This window comes from Diplotaxodon limnothrissa, linkage group LG8 (assembly GCF_057381915.1).
Source record: "Diplotaxodon limnothrissa isolate DT_005_m linkage group LG8, D_limnothrissa_male_GT1.1, whole genome shotgun sequence".
NCBI lineage: Eukaryota > Metazoa > Chordata > Actinopteri > Cichliformes > Cichlidae > Diplotaxodon > Diplotaxodon limnothrissa.
In genome coordinates, this window is record NC_140603.1 from 6,757,464 (window position 1) to 6,779,849 (window position 22,386).

The 22,386-nt window shown below is 41.5% G+C and overlaps 1 protein-coding gene across 2 annotated transcripts in view; it reads right to left on the bottom strand.

Annotated features, from left to right (window-relative positions):
* Positions 1-12,498: 12,498 nt before the first annotated feature.
* The window catches only part of LOC146626189 (uncharacterized), a 46,252-nt gene continuing 36,364 nt past the window's right edge, over positions 12,499-22,386 (bottom strand). For both annotated transcript variants that reach the window (XM_085361197.1, XM_085361195.1), the window contains exons 36-47: positions 20,937-21,063; positions 20,660-20,746; positions 19,608-19,793; positions 19,265-19,527; positions 18,956-19,104; positions 17,656-17,740; positions 16,355-16,469; positions 14,992-15,123; positions 14,653-14,904; positions 13,266-13,407; positions 13,001-13,157; positions 12,499-12,922 (exon numbers count right to left, since the gene is read on the bottom strand). In XM_085361197.1, the coding sequence (XP_085217323.1) occupies positions 12,509-12,922; positions 13,001-13,157; positions 13,266-13,407; positions 14,653-14,904; positions 14,992-15,123; positions 16,355-16,469; positions 17,656-17,740; positions 18,956-19,104; positions 19,265-19,527; positions 19,608-19,793; positions 20,660-20,746; positions 20,937-21,063 (2,109 nt within the window). In that variant the 3' untranslated portion in view covers positions 12,499-12,508. The remainder of the gene's footprint in view (positions 12,923-13,000; positions 13,158-13,265; positions 13,408-14,652; positions 14,905-14,991; positions 15,124-16,354; positions 16,470-17,655; positions 17,741-18,955; positions 19,105-19,264; positions 19,528-19,607; positions 19,794-20,659; positions 20,747-20,936; positions 21,064-22,386) is intronic.

Consider the following 22,386-nt stretch of genomic DNA (forward strand, 5'->3'; position numbering starts at 1 on the left):
GTGCATTAGAGATAGCGATATCGATGGAGACAGCAGCAAAAGATGCCGGAGAGCTTCAGGGAAAAGGCACGGAGCCGTGTTCTGTAAACAAAATATATCCGCAGCGCAATAACAAATTACCGATGTGCTTCAGATGCGGCAAGAAGTCACATGACGCTGCTAATTGCTGGTTTAAAGAGAAAGAATGCCTGCAATGTAACAAAAAGGGGCATATACAGAAAATGTGTAAATCAAAGCAGTATGATAAAAAGAAAAACAAAATGTGGAAAAGAGACAGAAAGCTGCATGAAGTAAACGAGTCAGAGCCAACTGATTCTGAGGAGGATTTGGCATGCCTGGAACTGTACACAATGCAAGAGAAAGATAACGATGCAATATGGCTCACACCTAAAATACAAGGGATTGAGTTACAGATGGAACTGGACACCGGGTCTGCCCTCTCACTGATTTCATATGAAGATTATAGAAGCAAATTCCCCAATCTGAAACTGAAGCACACCTCGGTGAAACTGAAAACGTACACAGGTGAAAGAATAACTCCTCTGGGAAAACTAAAAGTGAAAGTGGAATATGAGAAAAAGAAATGCAACCTGGAACTTTATGTTCTGAAAAATGGAGGTGTGCCATTATTTGGGCGTGACTGGTTGAAACACATCCGCCTCAACTGGAAAGAAATAAAGTCAATGAGACTGGAACGAGGCCTGAGTGCAAATTCTGTGGATGAAAGACTGAAACAGATCCTTAATAACCATGCCCAGGTGTTCAAAGATGGAATCGGCACCCTGAAAAATATTAAAGCACAGATCATACTAGAGGACAATGCAAAACCAAGATTCCACAAGGCACGCCCTGTACCTTATGCTCTACGCCCTAAAGTTGAAGCAGAGCTTCAACGCTTGGAAGAGCAAGGAATACTCACCAAGGTGGAATGGTCAGATTGGGCTACACCAATAGTATCAGTAAGCAAGAAAGCAAGTGACAGTGTGCGGATCTGTGGTGATTTTAAGGTTTCAGTGAACCCAGTTCTCCGCATAGATCAATACCCACTTCCACGGATAGAAGACATATTCACAGCAGTAGCAGGTGGCAAACACTTTTCAAAAATTGACCTTGCCCAGGCTTATCTCCAGATGGAAGTAGAAGAGACATCCAGAAAATATCTGGTAATAAACACTCACAAAGGCCTATATCAGTACAACAGACTGGTATTTGGTATTGCCAGTGCCCCAGCAGTATGGCAACGTGCCATGGATCAGGTCCTACAAGACATTCCAGGAACACAGTGTTTTCTGGATGACATAATCGTCACTGGTGTTGATGAGGAGACTCATCTGGCTAACCTAACAGCAGTCCTGGCCAGGCTAGAAAAATATGGACAGAGAAGCACTCAGTCTAGTGTGGGGCGTGAAGAAGTTTAATCAGTATTTATATGGACGACACTTCACCCTGGTCACAGACCACCGACCGCTGGTGTCCATCTTTAACCCTCAGAAAGGTATTCCAACCATGGCTGCGGCACGCTTGCAGCGATGGGCCTTGTTCCTAGGTGCACACACCTACACCATTGAGTTCAAAGGGACAAAGTTACATGGAAATGCAGATGGACTTTCACGTCTTCCACACATGCAACCCACTGAAGAACTGACTGATCCAGCTACTGTGTTTCACGTTACACAAATGGAACCCCTACCTGTCACAAGTGCTCAGGTGAAAAGGGAAACGAGCCGAGACACAATCTTGTCCAAAGTATACGATTTTACTGTGAATGGTTGGCCGTCCTGCACTGACACTCAGTTCTCTGCGTACTCCACCCGCAAAGACCAACTATCCGTTTGCCAAGGATGTGTTATGTGGGGAACTCGTGTCATCCTGCCACCCAAACTACGTACAACGGTACTGGACTCACTGCACATTGGACATTTAGGTGTGGTTAAGATGAAATCTCTTGCTAGAAGCTATGTTTGGTGGCCAGGCCTTGACTGTGAAATAGAGAACATGGCAAAATCCTGCACTGGTTGTCAGCAGACGCTGCGTCAACCTCAAACAGCACCTGTACACGCGTGGGAGTGGCCATCCGCTCCATGGCAACGCATCCATATAGACTATGCTGGCCCATTTATGGACCAAATGTTCCTAGTTGTGGTTGATGCTCACTCAAAATGGCCAGAAATCTTCCCCGTAAAGCAAGCAACAGCTGCCAGCACGATCAATAGCCTTCGGTCACTGTTTGCACGCACAGGTCTGCCACAACAGCTCGTAAGTGACAATGGTCGTCAGTTTACTGGAGAGGAGTTCCAGTGTTTCCTTCGGAGTAACGGCATACGACATATCACTTCAGCTCCCCATCATCCTGCAACAAATGGACAAGCCGAACGGTTCATTCAGTCCTTCAAGCGGTCAATGAAAGCCAGTCGCACAGAGGGGAAGCCGCTACAACAGAAAATAGACAATTTCTTACTGGCTTACAGGAACGCCACCCATGCAACAACAGGACACACACCTGCAATGCTCTTCATGGGACGAAATCTGAGATCACGTCTAGATTTGCTGAAACCAGACATTCGCAAGAATGTCCAAGACAAACAGTCTTCCATGGTGGACGCAACAAGAAACAAAACTAGATTCTTCAATGCCGGACAAAAAGTTCTCGCCAGGGACTACAGAGACCCAAGTCAGAAATGGCAGCCTGGCACGATCCTGTCACGGACCGGACCACTGACATATACTGTAGATGTTGGAGCCAACTTAGTCTGGCGTAGACATGTTGATCAGATTGTAGATGCAGAAAGCCACATGGTTCCACAGCCACCTGAGAGCACATCTACACACCAAGATTCAGAAGAGTTTGCCCTCGCTCCACCACCTGAGGTTCAGGATTTACGTGAAGCTACCGATGCTCACACACCTGAACTTACCACACAGAGCACTATGGAGTCTGACCAAATAGGCAGACGGTACCCTGAGAGAAATCGCAGAGCACCTCAGAGACTGAACTTATAGGTTTCACGTTAATTCTGTAGGAAAGCAGTTCAAATGTTTAAAAGGAAACAACCCACCTACATGTTGTAAATCACTGAGTAGGTGTCATATTTCAGTTCAAGTTAAATTATTGGTTTACAACATTATCTGAAATATTTTGATTGTTTGGTACCTATTGTGTTCATCAAGGTTGGATGGGAGGAACTGTTATGTATTTAGTAAAATCAGTTTATAGTTTGTGGCACTACTTTCTGTTATTGAGTGTAGAACACAAAGTGTGGTGTATGCGCGCATTGATATGCCTGCGCCTTGTTTTCCTTAGACTGGTTATTAAAGTAAATTCCTACGACTAAAGAAGGCGTCGTTACTTACCAGTTAAGTTATAAGAGAACATAACATGCATAAAGTCCAGTTTATGCTCCTCGTGCCTATTTTTAAGCCTGTAATGGAGAATTTTGAACAAATAGCAATGACTAATGTAGGGTTTTTTATGAGAGAGAAGACAAATATGCTCCTATTATAAGTTTTCCCAATTTATAAACAAAACGGTTAGAATTTCAAACTAGTTTTACATGGCACCATGGACCTCCTCTCTCTGGCTCAGAGACAAAGGCTGCCACGCCTAGGAAGTAAACACTTTTCATTTTGTGTGATAAACAGGATACTAAGGTGATTGGTCAAAACAGTTTAGGGTGGGCTTAGGTCTGATGTTGGCTCACGTTTCTTCTTCCGCAACTTTCTTGGCATCTCCTTATTTGGAGATGCCTCTTTAACCATCACCATGGCAACCACCTCTTACCCTCCTGTCAGACCTGCATAAAGAGAAAGGCAGACAGTTACGACTATGTTTACCTTCTGGTGCCTTCACTCCTCAAATTCCTTAGAGAAGGGGGCTCCTCTACTGTACTACTATACTAAACTATAGTATAGCCACCTACTTCTAATACTACTCTACAATGTTTAACTGTGTGCAATAAAGTATAAAACACAGTTATGTGATGCTAATTATAAGATATTAGCCTTAAAGATGAAAATAAATCCCACCTTTAATGGCTCTGTAACTATGTAAAACAAGGCAGGCGAGCTTGGACATCCGTGCCTACAACCACGGGACAATGTGAAGGCGTCCGACAGAACTCCATTAGTCAAAATCCAGGATCTGGGACCATTGAAAAGCTTTTTAACAGATCTAATAAAGGAGTCCCCAAAATTCATGACCCTTAGTCTCAAAAAGAGAGCTAGGTTCAGTTCTGTCGAACGCCTGCTCAGCATCCATGGATAATATCACCAAGGGAAGCTCTCATTTTAGAAGTTTCAATTATATGAAACAGCCTCCGAACATTATCAGCTGCTTGCCTGTTTTTAACAAAATCTGTTTGGTCTGCTTGAATAATTTTAGAAATAACTTTTTCTATTTGAAATGCTATAAAAATTAGGCAATACCTTATAGTCTGACTCGAGGAGGTTGAGGGGCCTAAAATTACCTCTGTTAATCCTTCCCAGGTTTGGGAAGTCATATTATTGTTGCAGGCACTAAAGACCGAGGGAGTGCCGCCTTTTGAAAAGTATTCTTGATCGTGTTTGTGAGAGGGGTTAGTAGATTTTTGTTAAGTCTTGAAGTATTCAGTCGGAAATCTATCAGGGCCTGGGGCTTTTTTGTTTTGTAACAATTTAACAGCGAGAAGAAACTCGTCCTCTGATGTTTCTTTCTCCAATATGTGTTTATCTGTTGTGCTAATCTTTGGCAGAGGTAATTCACTTAGAAATTGTTTTATTTCAGTACTGTCACTATCATAGTCGGTCTCATATAAGGCTTGATATTAGTTTTTAAATTCCAGATTTATATCTTTTGGGTTTTCTAAATATCTGCTGTAGTTTGCCAGTCTTATTACCAAATTCATAATGCTATCTAGTTCTGGCCATTGCAGCTTCAGCTTTGTTTGTACACATATTAGTGATTCTGCAAATACTTGTTTTGTTCTCGAGTGATCAATTTCCAAGGTCCATATGTTGCTATTACTATGGTGGTGGCTATCCATGTGTAGCATTTCATTCCAAGACTAATTTCATCATGTGGACAGCAAATTATAAAAGAAAACTCCGCTTAGTATTTGTCATGTGTGGCAGGCAGGATGGACCCAAATGCAGGACTCGTACACGGAACGTAAACTTAAAGCAGCAGCTTTACTCGCTGAGAAAAATCCTCCATAAAGTAACTTTACAAAAAACAAACCAAAACCCTGAACATGGAAACTAGAATCACTAGAAAATAAGGCGCACAGAACTAAGAATGATAGAAACCAGAAGCACAGCGAAACTTACAGCACATGGGATGGTACAATGCAACAACGGACAGAGGACAACACAGGGCTTAAACACACAAGGGAGTAACGAGGGAATGGGAAACAGGAGGGAAACACAGCTAGGTCTAATCTGACATAACAAGACAGGGAGGAAACAAACCTGAATGCACTGAACACAGGACAAGGAACTATCAAAATAAAACAGGAAACATGAAACCTTCACAAAGACGCAGACTAGACACTGTGAAGTGGAGACGTGACTGATAAGGGGAACAAAGGGAACATGAAACACGGAGACGAGAGTAAGTAAACGTGGAACAGAGGGAAGATACAGTGAACTAGAAACTATAAAAGTAACACAAGCAGAAAACAATAAAGAAAACCAAACCCATGAAAAACAATAAATCAAAGAATATAACTTAAACCGTGACAGTATTATTTGTCTTATGGATTCTGAAGGAAACGGTTTCCAAGGCCTAATCCGTGGATCGACTTCCTCCGAGGCGTGGACGTCTATCAGCAGAGAATGTACCTTCACCTATCAGCAGAGAATGTCCCTTAGTCTGTAACACAGTCAAATATATTCTCAAGTAATATTCAAGCATGCCATTCAGCGTGTTAGTACGAGCTCGGGAGCAGCTTGGGAGAACAAGAAAACAGAGACTGCTTCAGGTTGTCTTCCCAAAGTGACTCAACTTTATTCACAAGTACAACAGTTTATATAGAGGGTAAAATTCATGAGACAGCAGATTTATCAGTTTAAACCAGTACAGACCAAGATAAGGCAGCATCTTCCTGCCCTTGGGTGAAGAAGCATCCTTTGTGTAGTGTATCAGTTCAGCTACAATTGTGATTATCTCAGCGACATATTTTCAAGGCACAAAACAAAGAGTTCTTACATTAGTGAAATCTGAAACAAACCATTTGGCCTCAACAGGCGTCTCCTAAAAGATTAAGAAACTAATGTAGCTGAGGGAGTGATCTCTGTGGTATTTCAACCTTGTACCAGCCTGTGATTCTCACACATCAATTCTTGGGTCAAAGAGAAAAATAACTAAAACAAAGGGGCCTTATTGAATGACAGAGTTTTCCTGTATAATGTCACTATAAAACAATATCCAGTAAATGCTCCCATGGTGCTAAAATACCTAACAGTTCCACTCTTTTTTTATTATTTTTTTTTTTTTAAATAATAACTCAAATAGAAAGGAAAAATCACAAATGTAATAACATAATATAAAAAGCAAATCATAAAATGTAATAGTTCACAACCTAATGTTCAATATACACATCAGGAACATCATTGGTAACATCTGGCACATCCTCAGGATCAATTTGTGCCAATTGCAAATACATTGAAGTAGCTGTACTGGTAGCTATATGGGTTATCATTGAGCGTACACAGGGTATCACACAACAGGCAATAATCATCAAAAACAAAATAATACATGCTACAACTGTTACAAAGGCTACAATTAGTTCCTTCCATTTTCCAAACGTGTCCTGCATCCACTTGTCTAGCCACTGACCGTGGCCTGTATTGGCTCTTAGTTCTATCTGCAATGCTTCAAGTTTATTCATAGCTTGTGTGAATGAACCGTCAGGGGCGGTATTATTGGGAATGAAAGTACAGCAAACATCTTCAAACATAGCACAAACACCTCCTTTCTCAGCTAACAGCATATCTAAGGCCATTCTATTTTGCATGGTCATTAAGGAGGTAGCAGACATCTGTTCTCCTAGGGCCGTATTGGTCAGATTGGTGTGTCTTTGCTGATTGTAATAAACATAATTGATCCAGCCTACATTTTTGTTTACCTGTATCCACGGTAGTATTGAGGCGAACCCTGCTGATATTTCTCCTTGTGCCTTTAATTCATTTGGTATCCCGCGTGGAACTCCTATAGCATCTATGTAAACGTTATGTGAATAAGCGGCGCGTTTCGTCCGTCTGCTGGATACAGGCAGATCCGAGGTTTGTTGTATCAGTAGTTCTTGAGCTAAAGTTACTAGACCACAGGTGCCGGTCCATTTAACAGGTAAAGCCACTCTAAGGGTATTATTGCACATCCAATAAGCATGTGGGATTGGTCTGGTCAGGCGCGAAGCTGTAAAGCCTTTTAATATGCCTCCCCAGTACGAGTCGTTTAGTGTGTTGGGCGAATGCAGGATTGTTGAGTTATCTGAATGCGTACTTATATATGCATATATATAAGAAAACATATGTCTATATTGTGTCCTGTCAACACTCGCTGCTAGCCATGTTTCGTTACAGCGTGCTCCTGGAGAGTCAGAAAAGAATGTATAGTTTTGTGCGTCATAATTCATGTTTTCAAGTTTTGGTCAGTGTATGCATGTCATCAAGATATTTGGGTGATGGCGCACCTGTGTTGGGGGCGAAAGAGGTTCAGTGCGGTCTTCGGGGCGCTTCATTGGGTTGCAGGGGTGGATAGGGTTGTCAATCATGCTAACATCCTTACTAGAGACTTGTCCTGTGTATATGAATAAACAATCTAAAGGACTTAGTTCTACTCGCACCGCTTCAATCAGGGTTACTGTTAAGGGCCCCTTTTTATCATTTTTGAATAGCATCTTTGTTAAGGGAAAACCTGAAATTGGATATCCCACTATAACCTGTTCTGGATTACCCTTTGAACAGACATAACAATTACTGTTTCCTAAATCACGAGCGGCTATTCTGGCATTTTCATACCAGGCGTTAGTTCCTATTCTAGGGGGTGCATAAAATGGTTAGGGGGTGCATAAAATGGTTTATTGGTGGTGTCTGTGTTGCTTTCTACTGATTTTAGAGAACGTGACGAGTGTACTAGGTGGGTGTCTTGCCAAGTGGAGCATGAGGTATTGTCAGCAAAATGTGGCTTGCAGAAATGTGAACAGGGTTGCAGTTTACAATACGAAATAGTAAATAAAAATCCTAAGGTTAATGCAGTAGATATGATTAATAACCTAAATATATAAAAAACACAGTTCTTCAGTCGTCTCCTGGCCTGGTCCCAGGTTCGAGAGACCCCGTATAAGCGTCGTGTGATGACAATGGGTATTTCATTTTCTCCATTATCAGGATGAAACGAGTCTATCTTTATCAGGTTAGACATTGTGTGGTACTCTAGGCTTTCTGTTCCTGCTGGATGTTCGAGTACCTTGTTGTTGTTCAGGCGGGGGATCAAAGGGCTTTCTGAGTCTTGGCTCTTTCAGGCGTTGTGTGTTAATCAGTGATTGTGTGTGTGTAGGTGTATTGGATCCGGGCGTTGGCTCGCCTGAGTCGTCATCTACTTGATCCAATGCCTTAGGTGGTTTGGTGGGGCTGGTCTTAACCCTGCTGGCATGAATCCACTGAGGTTGTCCGTCTGTTAGGATGCTGGTTCTCGTCACTGCAAGTACAGTCTGGGGGCTGGAACACGCGGCCTCCCTGAGTGCCCTTGGTTTTAGCGACTTTACCAACACCGCATCTCCTGGTTTCCACGGATGGGTTGGATCTATGGAAGGGAGAGGCTGAGAGAGACAAACTTTCTGATAGTTATTATTCAGTGTTTCTACCAGGTTATGAACATAGTCAGACAATGCAGTGTCTATGTCCCCTTCCAATAGCGGTGCCCCTCTGGAGGCTGACCATGGTGTTGGAAACGGTCTTCCCATGATTATTTCAAATGGAGATAATTTGGTTGCTGCGGATGGAGTCATTCTAATCTCGCAGAGGATTTGAGGAAGTAGTTTGATCCAGGTCATTCCTGTTTCTATCATTGCTTTAGTCAGGCGATTTTTTTATGGTCCTATTCATTCTTTTTACAACTCCTGAACTCTGAGGATGGTATGGCACATGATATTTCCTAAGTTCGAGACGAAATCAGTCACGTAAGCACTTCCGCATGTTCTGGATACGTAATCATGGAAGTCTTCATTGATTCGCGAGCGTGGGTTAAACGTAACCGGAAGTGGGAGTCGTACTGAGCCGCTATTTTTATATTTTATTTTTTTCGGTTTTACAGTTAATTTTGATTTTTTATCGGACCCGTCTAAGGTCTTTGAATTATTCTGACCCATGGTCAGTGATTTCCAGAGGGGTTTAGACGCTTTGAAGGATTTAAGTTAGTTTTTATTTTGCTGTGGCACACCTGAGGTTACTTGATTTTTTTTTTTTTTTTGCTAGCAATTTTATCTTTTTAGTGAGCAACTTCTCACTTTTTAACGAGCAACTTCTCGTTTTATGACCCCAGGCAACTTCCTGTGTCCTTTCTGCTTTAATTTACAAAACAACAGGCAACTTCCTGTGTTTCTATGTGGGCCACTAACGAAGGCTCCTCAGCGTATCCCACTTGTTACTATGTGGGCCACTGAAGAAGGCCTCGTCAGCGTATCCCGTTTCTATGTGGATCACTGAGAAAGGCATAACACAGTCTTATAAAATAAAAGACGAGTGCCTACCTTCGTCAGGATCCCACTTCTGACACCAAAATTGAAGGAAACGGTTTCCAAGGCCTAATCCGTGGATCGACTTCCTCCGAGGCGTGGACGTCTATCAGCAGAGAATGTACCTTCACCTATCAGCAGAGAATGTCCCTTAGTCTGTAACACAGTCAAATATATTCTCAAGCAATATTCAAGCATGCCATTCAGCGTGTTAGTACGAGCTCGGGAGCAGCTTGGGAGAACAAGAAAACAGAGACTGCTTTAGATTGTCTTCCCAAAGTGACTCAACTTTATTCACAAGTACAACAGTTTATATAGAGGGTAAAATTCATGAGACAGCAGATTTATCAGTTTAAACCAGTACAGACCAAGATAAGGCAGCGTCTTCCTGCCCTTGGGTGAAGAAGCATCCTTTGTGTAGTGTATCAGTTCAGCTACAATTGTGATTATCTCAGCGACATATTTTCAAGGCACAAAACAAAGAGTTCTTACATTAGTGAAATCTGAAACAAACCATTTGGCCTCAACAGGCGTCTCCTAAAAGATTAAGAAACTAATGTAGCTGAGGGAGTGATCTCTGTGGTATTTCAACCTTGTACCAGCCTGTGATTCTCACACATCAATTCTTGGGTCAAAGAGAAAAATAACTAAAACAAAGGGGCCTTATTGAATGACAGAGTTTTCCTGCATAATGTCACTATAAAACAATATCCAGTAAATGCTCCCATGGTACTAAAATACCTAACAGATTCTATCTTTAAAAACAAGTCTGGAGTCTGATACAGATCTAAATGGTATTTTGCTGAGATCCAAGTGGCAGTATGCCCCATGCTTTAGCTTACAACAGCAACCATAAAAACAACTGAATGTTGAGTTTACAAGCTACACATGAATGCAGCATGAGTCCAGTACAGAGGGGGGCAGCTATGCAGTGCAAGAAGAGTCCCACTTCTAATATCAATGTGTTGTTTACGAAAACAAACATCACCTGCTAGTCATCTCCTTTTTGACTCATGCCTGTGGCCTCATATCACAAAACATCAGCACAATATTCAGCTCTGTGCTGCACGATATAATGACAACACTCAAAATACTTTATTGGCCCTCCAACAGAATGTAAAATGCTGCAAAGGATTGTAGACAAATCATTTCAGGACCCCTTTGCTCCTTTACAGGAATAACCCCCTGCTATTGATTTATTTTGTACATTTTGTGCCTCAGTGCTCCCCGTGACTGATTCTTTGCAGGAAACAGCCCTCTGGTTACCATAAGGTTGCATCATGAGGTGCCGTTTCCCCAGGCTGTTTCTGATCTCTCCACTAGCACTCCTCACATGCCTAATACGTGTCCTGCTTTGGAGATATTACTGTCCTACAGAAGCTACACAGGGTGTGGCTGTCAAAGAGGGGGTCCAAAGACCACCGTAGCAGGCGGGGATTTCATTAGCTTCCCTTTGCAGTAATGGTTGAACTAGACAGAATATCAGGGCTTAGTCAGACTTCTAACTATATCAGAATGAATTTGAGAGGTGAGCTCAAAACCAGAACTGGCTTAGGTAGAGGCAGCCATATTACTTTAAGGCTGGACTACTGTAATTCCAACTGTAATTCAGGCTGTTCTAAAAGTTCCTTGAAAAGTCTTCAGTTGGCCAAAAATGCCGAATCACAGTTACTAACATGTACCAGAAACAAATAACGAGAGGTTGTATTTTCCTCATATTAGTGCTTCTTTGTTGCCGCCCTGTTAAGTTCACACTGTTGGCTTACTTGTGGTTCCGAGTTTCTAACCAGCTTCCGGTTTGGATTTGGGAAACAGAGATGTCCTCTTTTCTTCCAAGATTACACTTCAAACTTTCCTTTTTGATAAAGCTCAGAGTTTGGGCTGGATCAGGTGACCATGAACCATCCCTTAGCACAGGGTCAGACTGCTGGGGGACTTTGCCTGATGTTACGTGATGGGTGTCACAAAAGATCTTTTAGCTCAGTGATTCCAAATATCAAGTCTCCAGTTATTTGTCTGACCCAAAGGTGGCCAGTGGCTTGGAAAAACATGGAAATCTGTCGTCCAACATTAAGTATTATGTAAGTATTATGCCCCTAGTCTGGTTGTGATCTTTGAGCTTTATTTTGACACAATGAGCACTGTCTTTTGGCTGAACTATTTTAAGCACGTTGTAACTGTTTTGCAAAGTGCTGTACAAATTAATGTTTTATTCTGATGCACTTACCCTTCACTCGCCTCTTTTCCCTCCTCAAACATATAATATACTACTGTGAGTCATTAAGGTTTGTCTTCTCTCTCCTGTAGTTTCTGTTTAATCCTCTTTGGTGTTCATAGCCTCACTATGCTCCTCTTTGCATCCTCCTTTCTTGTCCTTCACCTTCCACTTGAGGTCACTTGTTAAAAGGGAGTTCTTCCTCCCCATGGTCACCAAGTGTTTGCTTATAGGGGAACATTGGATGATGGGTTTCTCGTCATGTAAACATATAAAGTACCTTGAAATTCAATAAAAGAAACTCTTCAATAGACACACTTTTATTATTTCAAAGGAATAAAGGAATGGTACAGAAAGTAAAAAAGGTTAGCAGATTGCTTAACTTCACTGAATATGGAAAACAGTTGACATTAAAAGGAGCAAAATGTATCTTTTGCTCAAAAGCAAATACAATACATTAAACATAAACGGCACAATATACAGCTAAAAGGACTCAAATCAGTGCATTTACTACAAACATTAAAAATTACACAAAATTATTTTAGGCAACTTGTGCAAATATCTCCACAGATTTTAAAAGGAACTACACAAACAGATAAAGAGCTAAGTCTTTGGTGTGGAGATGCTGCGCTAGGTTCTGAATCCGACAAAGGCGTACGTTCTGAGCATCTCCAGTGCTGTACACTCTGTATATGTGGTATCGTTCCTTCTCCTTCAGTGCAAAGTCCAGCTCGTTGGCAGACATGTGGATAAATGACTTCTCTTTCTTTATAGTCGACTTCACCTCCACATACACCACCTCAGGCTCTCCTGTGGATCCGAAGGTGAGCTTAAAGTCGTATGGCTGACCGGTCTCCCCGCTCTGATTGCACCACATGACGTGCGTGGGTCGTCCAGGGTCGCTGCTATCTCTCCAGTGGCACAGGAAGGAGTTGACCAGCTGCTCCCCCCATTCGCCGATCGCTGCCACATCTATCTCGTCTTCTGATAAGACCACCTACAAAACAGAGGAGCTATTAGGAAAGACTTGATAACCAGCGACTAGGAAACCAAAGCTTGCAGTCGGTATACTGACGGTGGTGGGTCTCTGGCAGGTGAGCTCCATGTCTTCAAGTGTGGCCTTGGTTTTGTTCCAGTGAGGAAAGTCCAGGTTCAGAGGAGGACGGATCTCTGCAGCAGCTGCTGCAGTCCCCTGGAAAGTACTAGAAAGCACCACAGCCTCAGGTACAGCACTGACAGAGAGAGACAAAGGAGAGAGATTAGAAATACATACTCAGTAAGAGTGAAAATCAACATTTTCTGAATATTTTACATATTTGGGAAGAGGAGAAGAAGCCTACAGGCTGTTTGGAACGGGCTGGCTGCTGGCTGTCTCAGCAGGTGGTTCAGATGGAGGACTCGGTGGAGGTCTGGGAGCTGCAAGGCTTTTCTCTCCACCTTCAGCTGTGTCAGACCGAGTGGTCTCACTCTGCTGACGGCGCTCTGTTGGTGACAGACAACACCAAATGGAAAACGTTAGTTTTTACAGGATGTGCTGTAACAGTTTGGGAATAATGACACAACGCAGAATTACACAAGAACTTTCTGTTTGTAGTGTTGTGTCTTTGCTCACTAACAAGCTAAAATCAACATCTTAACTGATAATGCAAGATGCAGCTGGTTAAGACAATAAAACTAACTTATTGTGGACGATCTTTTAATCTACCTGTCTCTCCCTCTCTGTAAGTATTTTCAGTTTCTTGTGATTATCACAAACTGAGAAAGACGGTTCTGTGTTACCATTCTGCCCTGTGGTGAAAATATAATTTTGCAAAGGTAAAACACTTAAAGCTGCACACATTTATTCTTTGTCCATTTCTAACACAAACAGCCTGAGCAGAGGAAGAAGAAAATCATTTTCATATATATCTCCTGTCTTCCTTCTCTCAGCCAAACCAGTCGCGGCAGATGGAGGTTTCTTCCTGTTAAAAGGGAGTTTTTCCTTCCCACTGTCGCCACAGTGCTTGCTCATAGGGGGTCATATGATTGTTGGGTTTTTCTCTGTATGTATTATTGTAGGGTCTACCTTACAATATAAAGCACCTTGAGACGACTGTTGTTGTGATTTGGTGCTGTATAAATAAAACTGAATTGAATTGAATATAAATTGCTAATAGTCAAATCCATCTTAAAACTGTGATGTTTTTTGTTTGTTTTTTGTGAAAATCTGACTCACTTGTGTGTCAGATTCTAGTAAACAGAAGTGTGTTTATTTTTGGCTTCAGTTTTGTTCTATAAAATTTAGTTGCATTTGTTGCTATTGACTGAAAAACGAAAAAGTCCTAAGCTGTTATCTCTCATCCAGAGGCCCTCGCTATACTGGAAACCCACAAATCCGCCTGCAGCGGCAAAATCACTAAACCACCTGAAAGTTTACTAGATTAGGCAGGTTAATAACTCTTTTTATTCTGCTGCAGCATAAATATGGAGAAGTGTCACCTCTGATATCAGAATGTTAACTGGTGCAGGAATCTAATTATTCAAGTGGAGGTTTCTTCCTGTTAAAGGGGAGTTTTTCGCCATGTGCTTGCTCACAGGGGGTTGTTTGATTGCTGGGGTTTTCTTTGTATTATCGTACGATCTTTACCTTACAATACAAAGCACCTTGATGTGATTTGTTGTGATTTGGTGCTATATAAATAAAACTGAACCGAATATCTGTGTTTTTAAGGATCTTGAATGTGAAACCTGGTGGTGGTGGTGTGTTGGTGTTTGCAGCAGCAGCAGTTGTGTTAGCTTGCTCTGGATGACTGGGAAGCCTCTGAAGGCTGGGTTGGTCTGCAGGTCTGTTGGTGCTGCTGCTGCTTCTGGGTGGATGGTTTCCTTCGTGGCTGCTTCCTCTGGGTGCGACTTCCATCTCCAGGCCTTGTTCTTTCGGTCCAGCTGGAGGAGGCCACATCTTCATGACGGCCTCCACCACTTTGCTATCTTCCTGACCTCCTGACAAATGTGACAAATGAAACATGCACTTTTTATACTGCTAATATAAACAAAATTTTCTTTACTCTGAGCATCTGCATTAAGTACCAGCTCGACTGCCTCCTGTGCTGTGTATTGGTGCTCGAGGAGGCCAGCAGACAAGCGTCTGTTCCCCGTCCTCTTGTCCAGGGTGAGATGGCTCGACTGTGGAGCTGGTGGAGGAGAAACTCCTTGACAGCACTGGAGGATAATAGTTTCAGTTAAATCCAAAGAATATAAAGGAAACATTGAAATGAAACCTTAAATAAAACACCAATCATACACAGTGTGAGCCTGTCTCAGAGCTGTTGTGCCATGAAAGCAAAATGTGTAATGAAAAAGTCTTTGATCATATTAATCCTTGTAAAATGTGTGTGTATGTGTGTGCTCTCTGCTGCAGTATGGGATCTGCTCCTCTTGCTCTTTGAGCCCTGGCAACAGCTGCTCTTTTATGTCACCACACACAAGAGTGAACAAACTCGAATTAGCATATGCGAGAAACACACCAGTTATGTGCACTGTGTGTGTGTGTGTGCCGAAGGAGAGTGTTTGTGTGAGGCTGAGACTGCGAAGAAAACCACTTTGAATATTATGAAATGATAATGGAAATGGGGGCAAGTGTCACAGAGAGAATTGGAGGAACTGCAGATGGAAGCGTGAGAGGAAGCAGCAGTGAGTTTTAGGATTCAGCTCGTGTTGCAGTTGTAGCACTGAGCTGATATTCTGCATCAAACTGTGATTCTCATGCACAACAACACTGGGCTGAACACATGGATTTTTCAGGCTGTTTTTCAAACATTCTGCAATTTCACAAAGGTAAGTAAATCAGTGAGGAGCACTATAGAGTAACAAAGAACCTTATTTACCGATATATATTTTTGGCACTATGGCTCTGTTGTAGGAGAGCAGGTGTTAATGACAAGTCCGACCCATGCAGACAAGCCAAAATGAAAGAAAAACATAGGAGTTGGCTGGGTTGCAAAGCAGCTTGCAGATGTGCAACAGGTGTGGCCAGGTTACAGCAGCTTAAATCGCATGGTGTGTGTGAAAATAGCCAATTAGAGGTGTAGAAGAGTGTAAACAGAGCCATCGCAATGACATCAAGCAATGCTACGTTCAATTAAACTGTTATTTTAATCAAACCTATTTCGCTTTGAGAGTTAATGTGTCTGTTATGGTGAATAAATTAATGGAAACAAGTGGAAGCTTTGACTTTTCAACTTTCACCTTTAGTATTCTGTTCGATCAAATTCCATCAACATAACGATAACCTATCAGTTACGCTGTTTTTCCAAAAGGTTACTACCTCTGTGGCCTAGGGGGTCACTGTTGTCCTGACTGACAGATATGTTCTGATATTTATGTAAATCCAACATTTCATGTGAGACAGGATGGCTGTGTGTGTGTTTTTTCCACCATGTGTCTTCTGTACCTCTTTCAGGGGGAATGTCTGGTTTGTGAGGCTCTGGGACCTCCCACAGTTCCTCCTCACTGGGCAGCTCTCTGATTTCCTCTTTGGCAAAGAATCTCTTCAGGGCTCTTGGGTCCTGCATATGTATTTATTATAGTTATTGTAGTTATTATAGTATACACGGCATACACATAATATTAGGCAAGGTTGACAGACTGTATAAAAAAGATGGACGTAGCAACATGATATCACCAGTGGTTTGTGGACTTTGTATTTTAAAACTAAAACATTTACATTTTGCCTGTTGCCATGTTCTTTTTTTTACATCCAGAAATGACCATAATCAGATGAGACACAGGAGTGCTAAGGTAACTGCTACAGCTAACTAACATAGCTAACAAGCTGCATCCGTAAACTGTACCAGGTGCAATGTACAGACAAAGCCTTAGGAGCCTGCCTCAAATGGAAGGAACTGCAGTTTTGGCACGTCCGCATGCTTCATGTTTATTGTTGCCTGGACAGCATATAGCAATTGTTTTGTATCAAAGAACAAAACTAACTGCATTTCATAATTTTATTCACACTGGAAGACCTGTGGGACTTGCATTTGAGTTATTTAGGAGGAACACAGAGGTCTGATCCATTCATCATCTGTCTGATTCTCCCTGTTCCCCCTTATAAAATCACTACATAATAAGACCAGTGCTGACTAGATCTGAGGTCTCTCTTTTCAGATTCTCTTGCCAACAGTGGCAATGACAGACATTCTCAGTAAAACTCCGATGTCCTAATTAACACGAACTTCTAGTCATCAACTTCCTGGGATACTCTAAGTAATAAGTGAATATAATAAGTTAGGAGCCAGATTTCCCCTAAGCCTCTCATATCTGTCTGACTGCAGTGTAAAGGGATGTTACGCTACAGGATCATATCATTAAAGCCTTTAATCAGACACTGAAGAATTTCATTTTATTGACTTTGGAAAATCCCAAAATGGAACCTAAATCAAACATTTGATCCAGATGTCAAAACTGATTATATAATGCAGCTCTGTTCTACTGGAAAACCAGAAGAGAATGGTCAGTGGAGCAGGATCAAAGCTGAGGCCAGATCTGAGCATCTTTTGCTGCTGCACTGCTCTGTGAGTCGGCAAATAATGCAAATGCAACTGCTCTCCAGGGAAACGGCCGTTACCCGGCGCTACGGTCAGCTATGTGGTGAGTTTGTGCAAGTGGCAGGATGAAAAAGTGCAAATGACTAAAGACTCTTTTCACTGGTTGTGGATTAGTGATCGATGCTGGAAGGAATTATATATCACTTACACTGCGCGAGGTTATCAGGCCAAAAAGGAAAGGTGTCAGCTCCTTTTGGTGGCTGCTCTCTGTGCAAAACAATTTCACCACCTCCCTGAAACACACACAGCATTGCAAGCTACTGTAAGACAAATGCCAAAGCATGTACAGGGTAAGTCTATGAACAGCTTACTCAGGATATGTTCTCTTTATGAGACTTAAATGCATGTGAGGGAAGGACTTCTGAAATTCAGCAAAGATCAATATGAGTCTTCATCATATTAATAAAATCATGTGGATGCATGGATCTCAACTGACAGCTAAGACTCGATGCCATATTAAAAATTAATTGTAGAAATAATCTGATAATAAAAGGGTTTATTAATTCACTTATATCTCACTGAGAAACACTCTGGGGAAAATGGCTAGAACTTCAGTGCCAGAGCTTGCAGAACTTAATAGTTTCTGTTGATATTAGTATTTCTTTAATAGCTGTTCACATGTTCTGAACACACATTACGTGAATGATGCTTTGTTAAATTACATCAGGTTGGTCCAAATTGCACCACAAACTGTTGATCACTTAGTAAAAATCCAAAATCCAGAATTGCATATTTCTTCTTCGGTCACCTTTCTCACTCACTATGTGTTAATGGCCTGTATTTGTATAGCGCTTTTACTAGTCCCTAGTAAAAGTTCCTTAATAGGCCTCTCTGTACTGAATCATACTTATTTATCTCTCGCTCTCTTCCACAGCATGTTTTTATTCTGTCTTCCTTCTCTCACCCCAGCAGATGGCCCCGCCCCTCCCTGAGCCTGGTACTGCTGGAGGTTTCTTCCTGTTAAAAGGGAGTTTTTCCTTCCCACTGTCGCCAAAGTGCTTGCTCATAGGGGGTCATATGATTGTTGGAGTTTTCCCTGTATGAATTATTGTACGGTTTACCTTAAAGCGCCTTGAGGCGACTGTTGTTGTGATTTGGCGCTATATAAATACAACTGAACTCAATTGAATTGAATTAGAACAGAACGTGTAAATATGCTATAGTAATGCATATAATGATGAGGTTCTACTCTGTGTTTCCCTCCAAATTCAATTCAATATTTTTCTAATGACTACACATAAAACTGCAAAACGAAGGAAAATAAAATAGAGTTCTGTGGAGTTCATAGAAAAATAGTTGGACACCAACATTTAACACTGAACTGTTCTACAAGACTTTTCCTGACTTAGTGAAGGTTGAAAAACATCACTGATTAAGACATGATTAAGACATTTAAGAATCATTTAGATGGAGAAACTAATTTCTGAGACCGTCCATCACACACAAACCTGCAGATGTCCAGCTCAGCTGAGAGATTATCTTTCTGGATGTAAAGCTCTTTTTTATCCTTCAGCAGACAGATGACATCCACGATCTCAATCACAGGGTCCTCATCGTCAGCTACATCCAGCTGGTGGCGAATGTATAGCTTGCCCACCTGTGAATAATCAGACAGAAACAAAGGAGTGCATATTTGTTGTCTTTGTTTTCATGCTTTCTTCCTTGCAGAGCTTTAGGTGTTGTGGATGCACCTACAAGAAGACTCTTAAGAGGAAAAAATAAGACAAATTAGGGTTCCTTCAGATTTATCCTCTTACCTGTGCAAAGGAGAGGTGCTTGATTTTTCCTGCTATGTTTTGTTCAGTCAGCTCTGAATAGACTTCATTCAGTTCGTCATGGTGATAGAGAAACCTCTGAACGTAGGGAACAATCCAGCGCACCAGGCTCTGCATGGACGGACAGGGCCTCAGGTTCTCAGTCAGAGGCTCACTCTTGACACATTCGGAGAGCTGACGAATACCACAGATGTCCAGAAACAGTTGTCTGTCTACCTCATTGAATGCAGTTCGATCTGCCGCGTCTATTAAGAGAAAAAAAATCATGAAAGTATCAATCACAGTCTATTCTAACACAAACAATAAAAATGTAAAAGCACTATACCAGAGTTTCCTGTCTTGTTCTTGAGCGCCGTCTTCTTCTCTGGTGGGGGCAGGTTGAGCAGACGCACCTGCTTATGAGGTTTGAAGATCTTCTCCAGCTCTTTGCTGTCACTGATCATAGGCTTATGTGCCAGACTCACCCAGTTGTTATTCTTAGTAGGGAAGACCTTCTTATCAGACACCATCCCTATCAGACATGCACACAACCATATAAATCAGACACGTAACACATAAACAGCAAAGGTACACACAGAATAAGCTGTAGACATTTAGCATGACTTTTTTTCTCATTGTACTACAAAAACTGCAGGTTGGTTGTAAGAGGTTCACACTAAATGCAGATTTCGATTTAGCATTTCATCTCCCTTCCACTTATTTGAAGCCAACCATCTTTTGGTTGCCCGGCAGGTGGGCGGGACTTCTGTGCTGACCATATAAAACATATCTGCGGTCAGCATCATATAGATACAAAAGTAGAAAAAATTGCCCGATGTTGACTGTTAAGTTGGTTCTCTGTGTGCTCATATTTTAATGATTTATGATGCAAGTTGCAGCAATCTGCACCAAGGTTTACTTTAATTGACTGCTTTATTAACTTTGACACATGCTGTTGTAACTGCTGACCATACTCGTGATCCAAACTGCCATAACAACTTTCCATCATTTTAAGAACACTAACATGCACCCATGTCTTTTACCTCACACAATATCTTTGCGTCACATCTTTCACCTGATGCTTACATTCAGCTTTCTGCACAAAGGATCTGCTGAGTATTTATATTGTTTTAAGTCTGAATAAATATTTTTCCGCAGGTACTACAAGAGTATTGCTAAATGTAAAAAATATAAACATTCCCACTCCAGACAGTGCAGTCTGACTGTCTTCAGTCCCAAGTTCAAAATGCTTTAATGCTGCAGCAACAAATTCATCCCAGCTGCATTTAAAGCATGCGGCACACTGACAAATGGCAGATAATGCTGGATTTCCAACAGAAATTCTGCGTGAACAGGTAAAGAAAGGTGCGTTGTTTTTGGAATAGATACATGACTCACCTTTCAAAGTGGAGCAGTAACTGTGATTAAGTTTGGACTGAGGAATTCTTTCCTGGTCTCCGGACATTTTGGATTTACAGTTTTTAGCTGTTAAAACAAATACGACATTGCATTAAAATATTTTATGTAAAGAAAAACAGAAGAAGGATCAAGTATCAAATCAAGCTAGTCAATGGAGAGACTATTGAGCAGGAAATAATGAGCTCCTGGCAGATGGGACATCAACAGTAAACAAATGTATGAGTCAATGAAAGAAAGGCAATCTAAATGTTCTTACCAAGTCTGGCATAGAGTATCGAGACATCCTGTAGCACTTCAGCAGTTGGTATGGGACAGGAGGAACAGATCAGTTCCAACAAGCCAACATACTGGTTCATGTTGGGGTCGTTTTCCACATTCAGCAGCTATGCATGAGAGAAAGAAATGCAGACACAAAGAGTTGAATTAGTATTAGTATTATTATTAGTATATAGTACTGCATTTTTGTTAACAGTCGGTCCTCCTTTATTTTTTTTAACTCAATTTGATCTATATCAAATTGCCAAATCACAATTCATTCAAGGTGCTTTAAATTGTAAGTAGGGCTGGGCCATATTATACCGTTCACGGTAATACCGGTATAATGTTAGGCAACGATAGGAAAATGAAATATCGCGATAGAATGGGAGTAAAACGCGCATGCGCAGTGCCTTTGTTTTCATACGCACATGGCCGATTGTTGAGTGAAACAGATGAACCAGAATTGGTTTGTAAAAATGGTGCAACTTCAGTGATGTGGAACTGGTTTGGTGTTTGTCCGTCAGATACACAACAAAGCACATTTTTTTGCAGAACATGCAAGCGGCCGTTGTTATTGTCGTATTTGTCGGACTAAGATGCTCTTAAATCTGGGAGTAATCTGGGTCCTAAACTCCGTATGCTTCAGTTCAAACGAACACTGCAGCATCACTGAGCGTTAAAAACTGTCTAAATTCTTTCATCTTTAATAAAACGATCAGCATTGCTGCTTTACCAGGTGTAACTATAAAGTTTAACTTCCAGGCATCCATGAAAACAAAAGTTATTACATTTAACGGAGTTAGAAGTTAGCAGGAAGCTAGCGGAAGTTAGCTCGCTAGTTTCGCTAGTTACCTAAGCATGATATAGCATGTTCTGACGGAGAGATTTCTGAAAAAAATCAAACGTACAGCTCTGCTATCACTTCCAACATGAATGAAGACAGGAAACTAAACAGCAGTGACGTTTGTAGGGTTACTGAAGTTGGGCTAGCTGGTATATAATGATGTGCTACGTGATCGCTAGCGACACAGCTATGTTAGCATAACATAAACAGTGAAGCTGGAGGACGAACGCTAACACTTTTCCACTTATAAAAGTTAACGTGAAGGTTCTTCATGGTTAGAGACAAATGCAATCGCATGGCAGGATACTGTAAACGGACCAAACTTCAGTCAGGAGAACAACTGAGATAATCCATCCACTATACGAGGTTAGTCATTAATATACTGCAACAACATGGGAATAGAGCAGCTGCAGAGAATTCAACATTAATGAATCAATGTTACAGAAGTGGAGGAAGCAAGAAGAATGAGTTTAATAAAGTTTGATTTATCTGACTGCTTTGTTTCGCTTAATGTGCCTTATAATCCCGTGCACCTTATGGTCCGAAAAATGCGTACTGCACACTGCAGTTTAATGTTGCAAAGCACCTCTTTTTAACTTCAGTG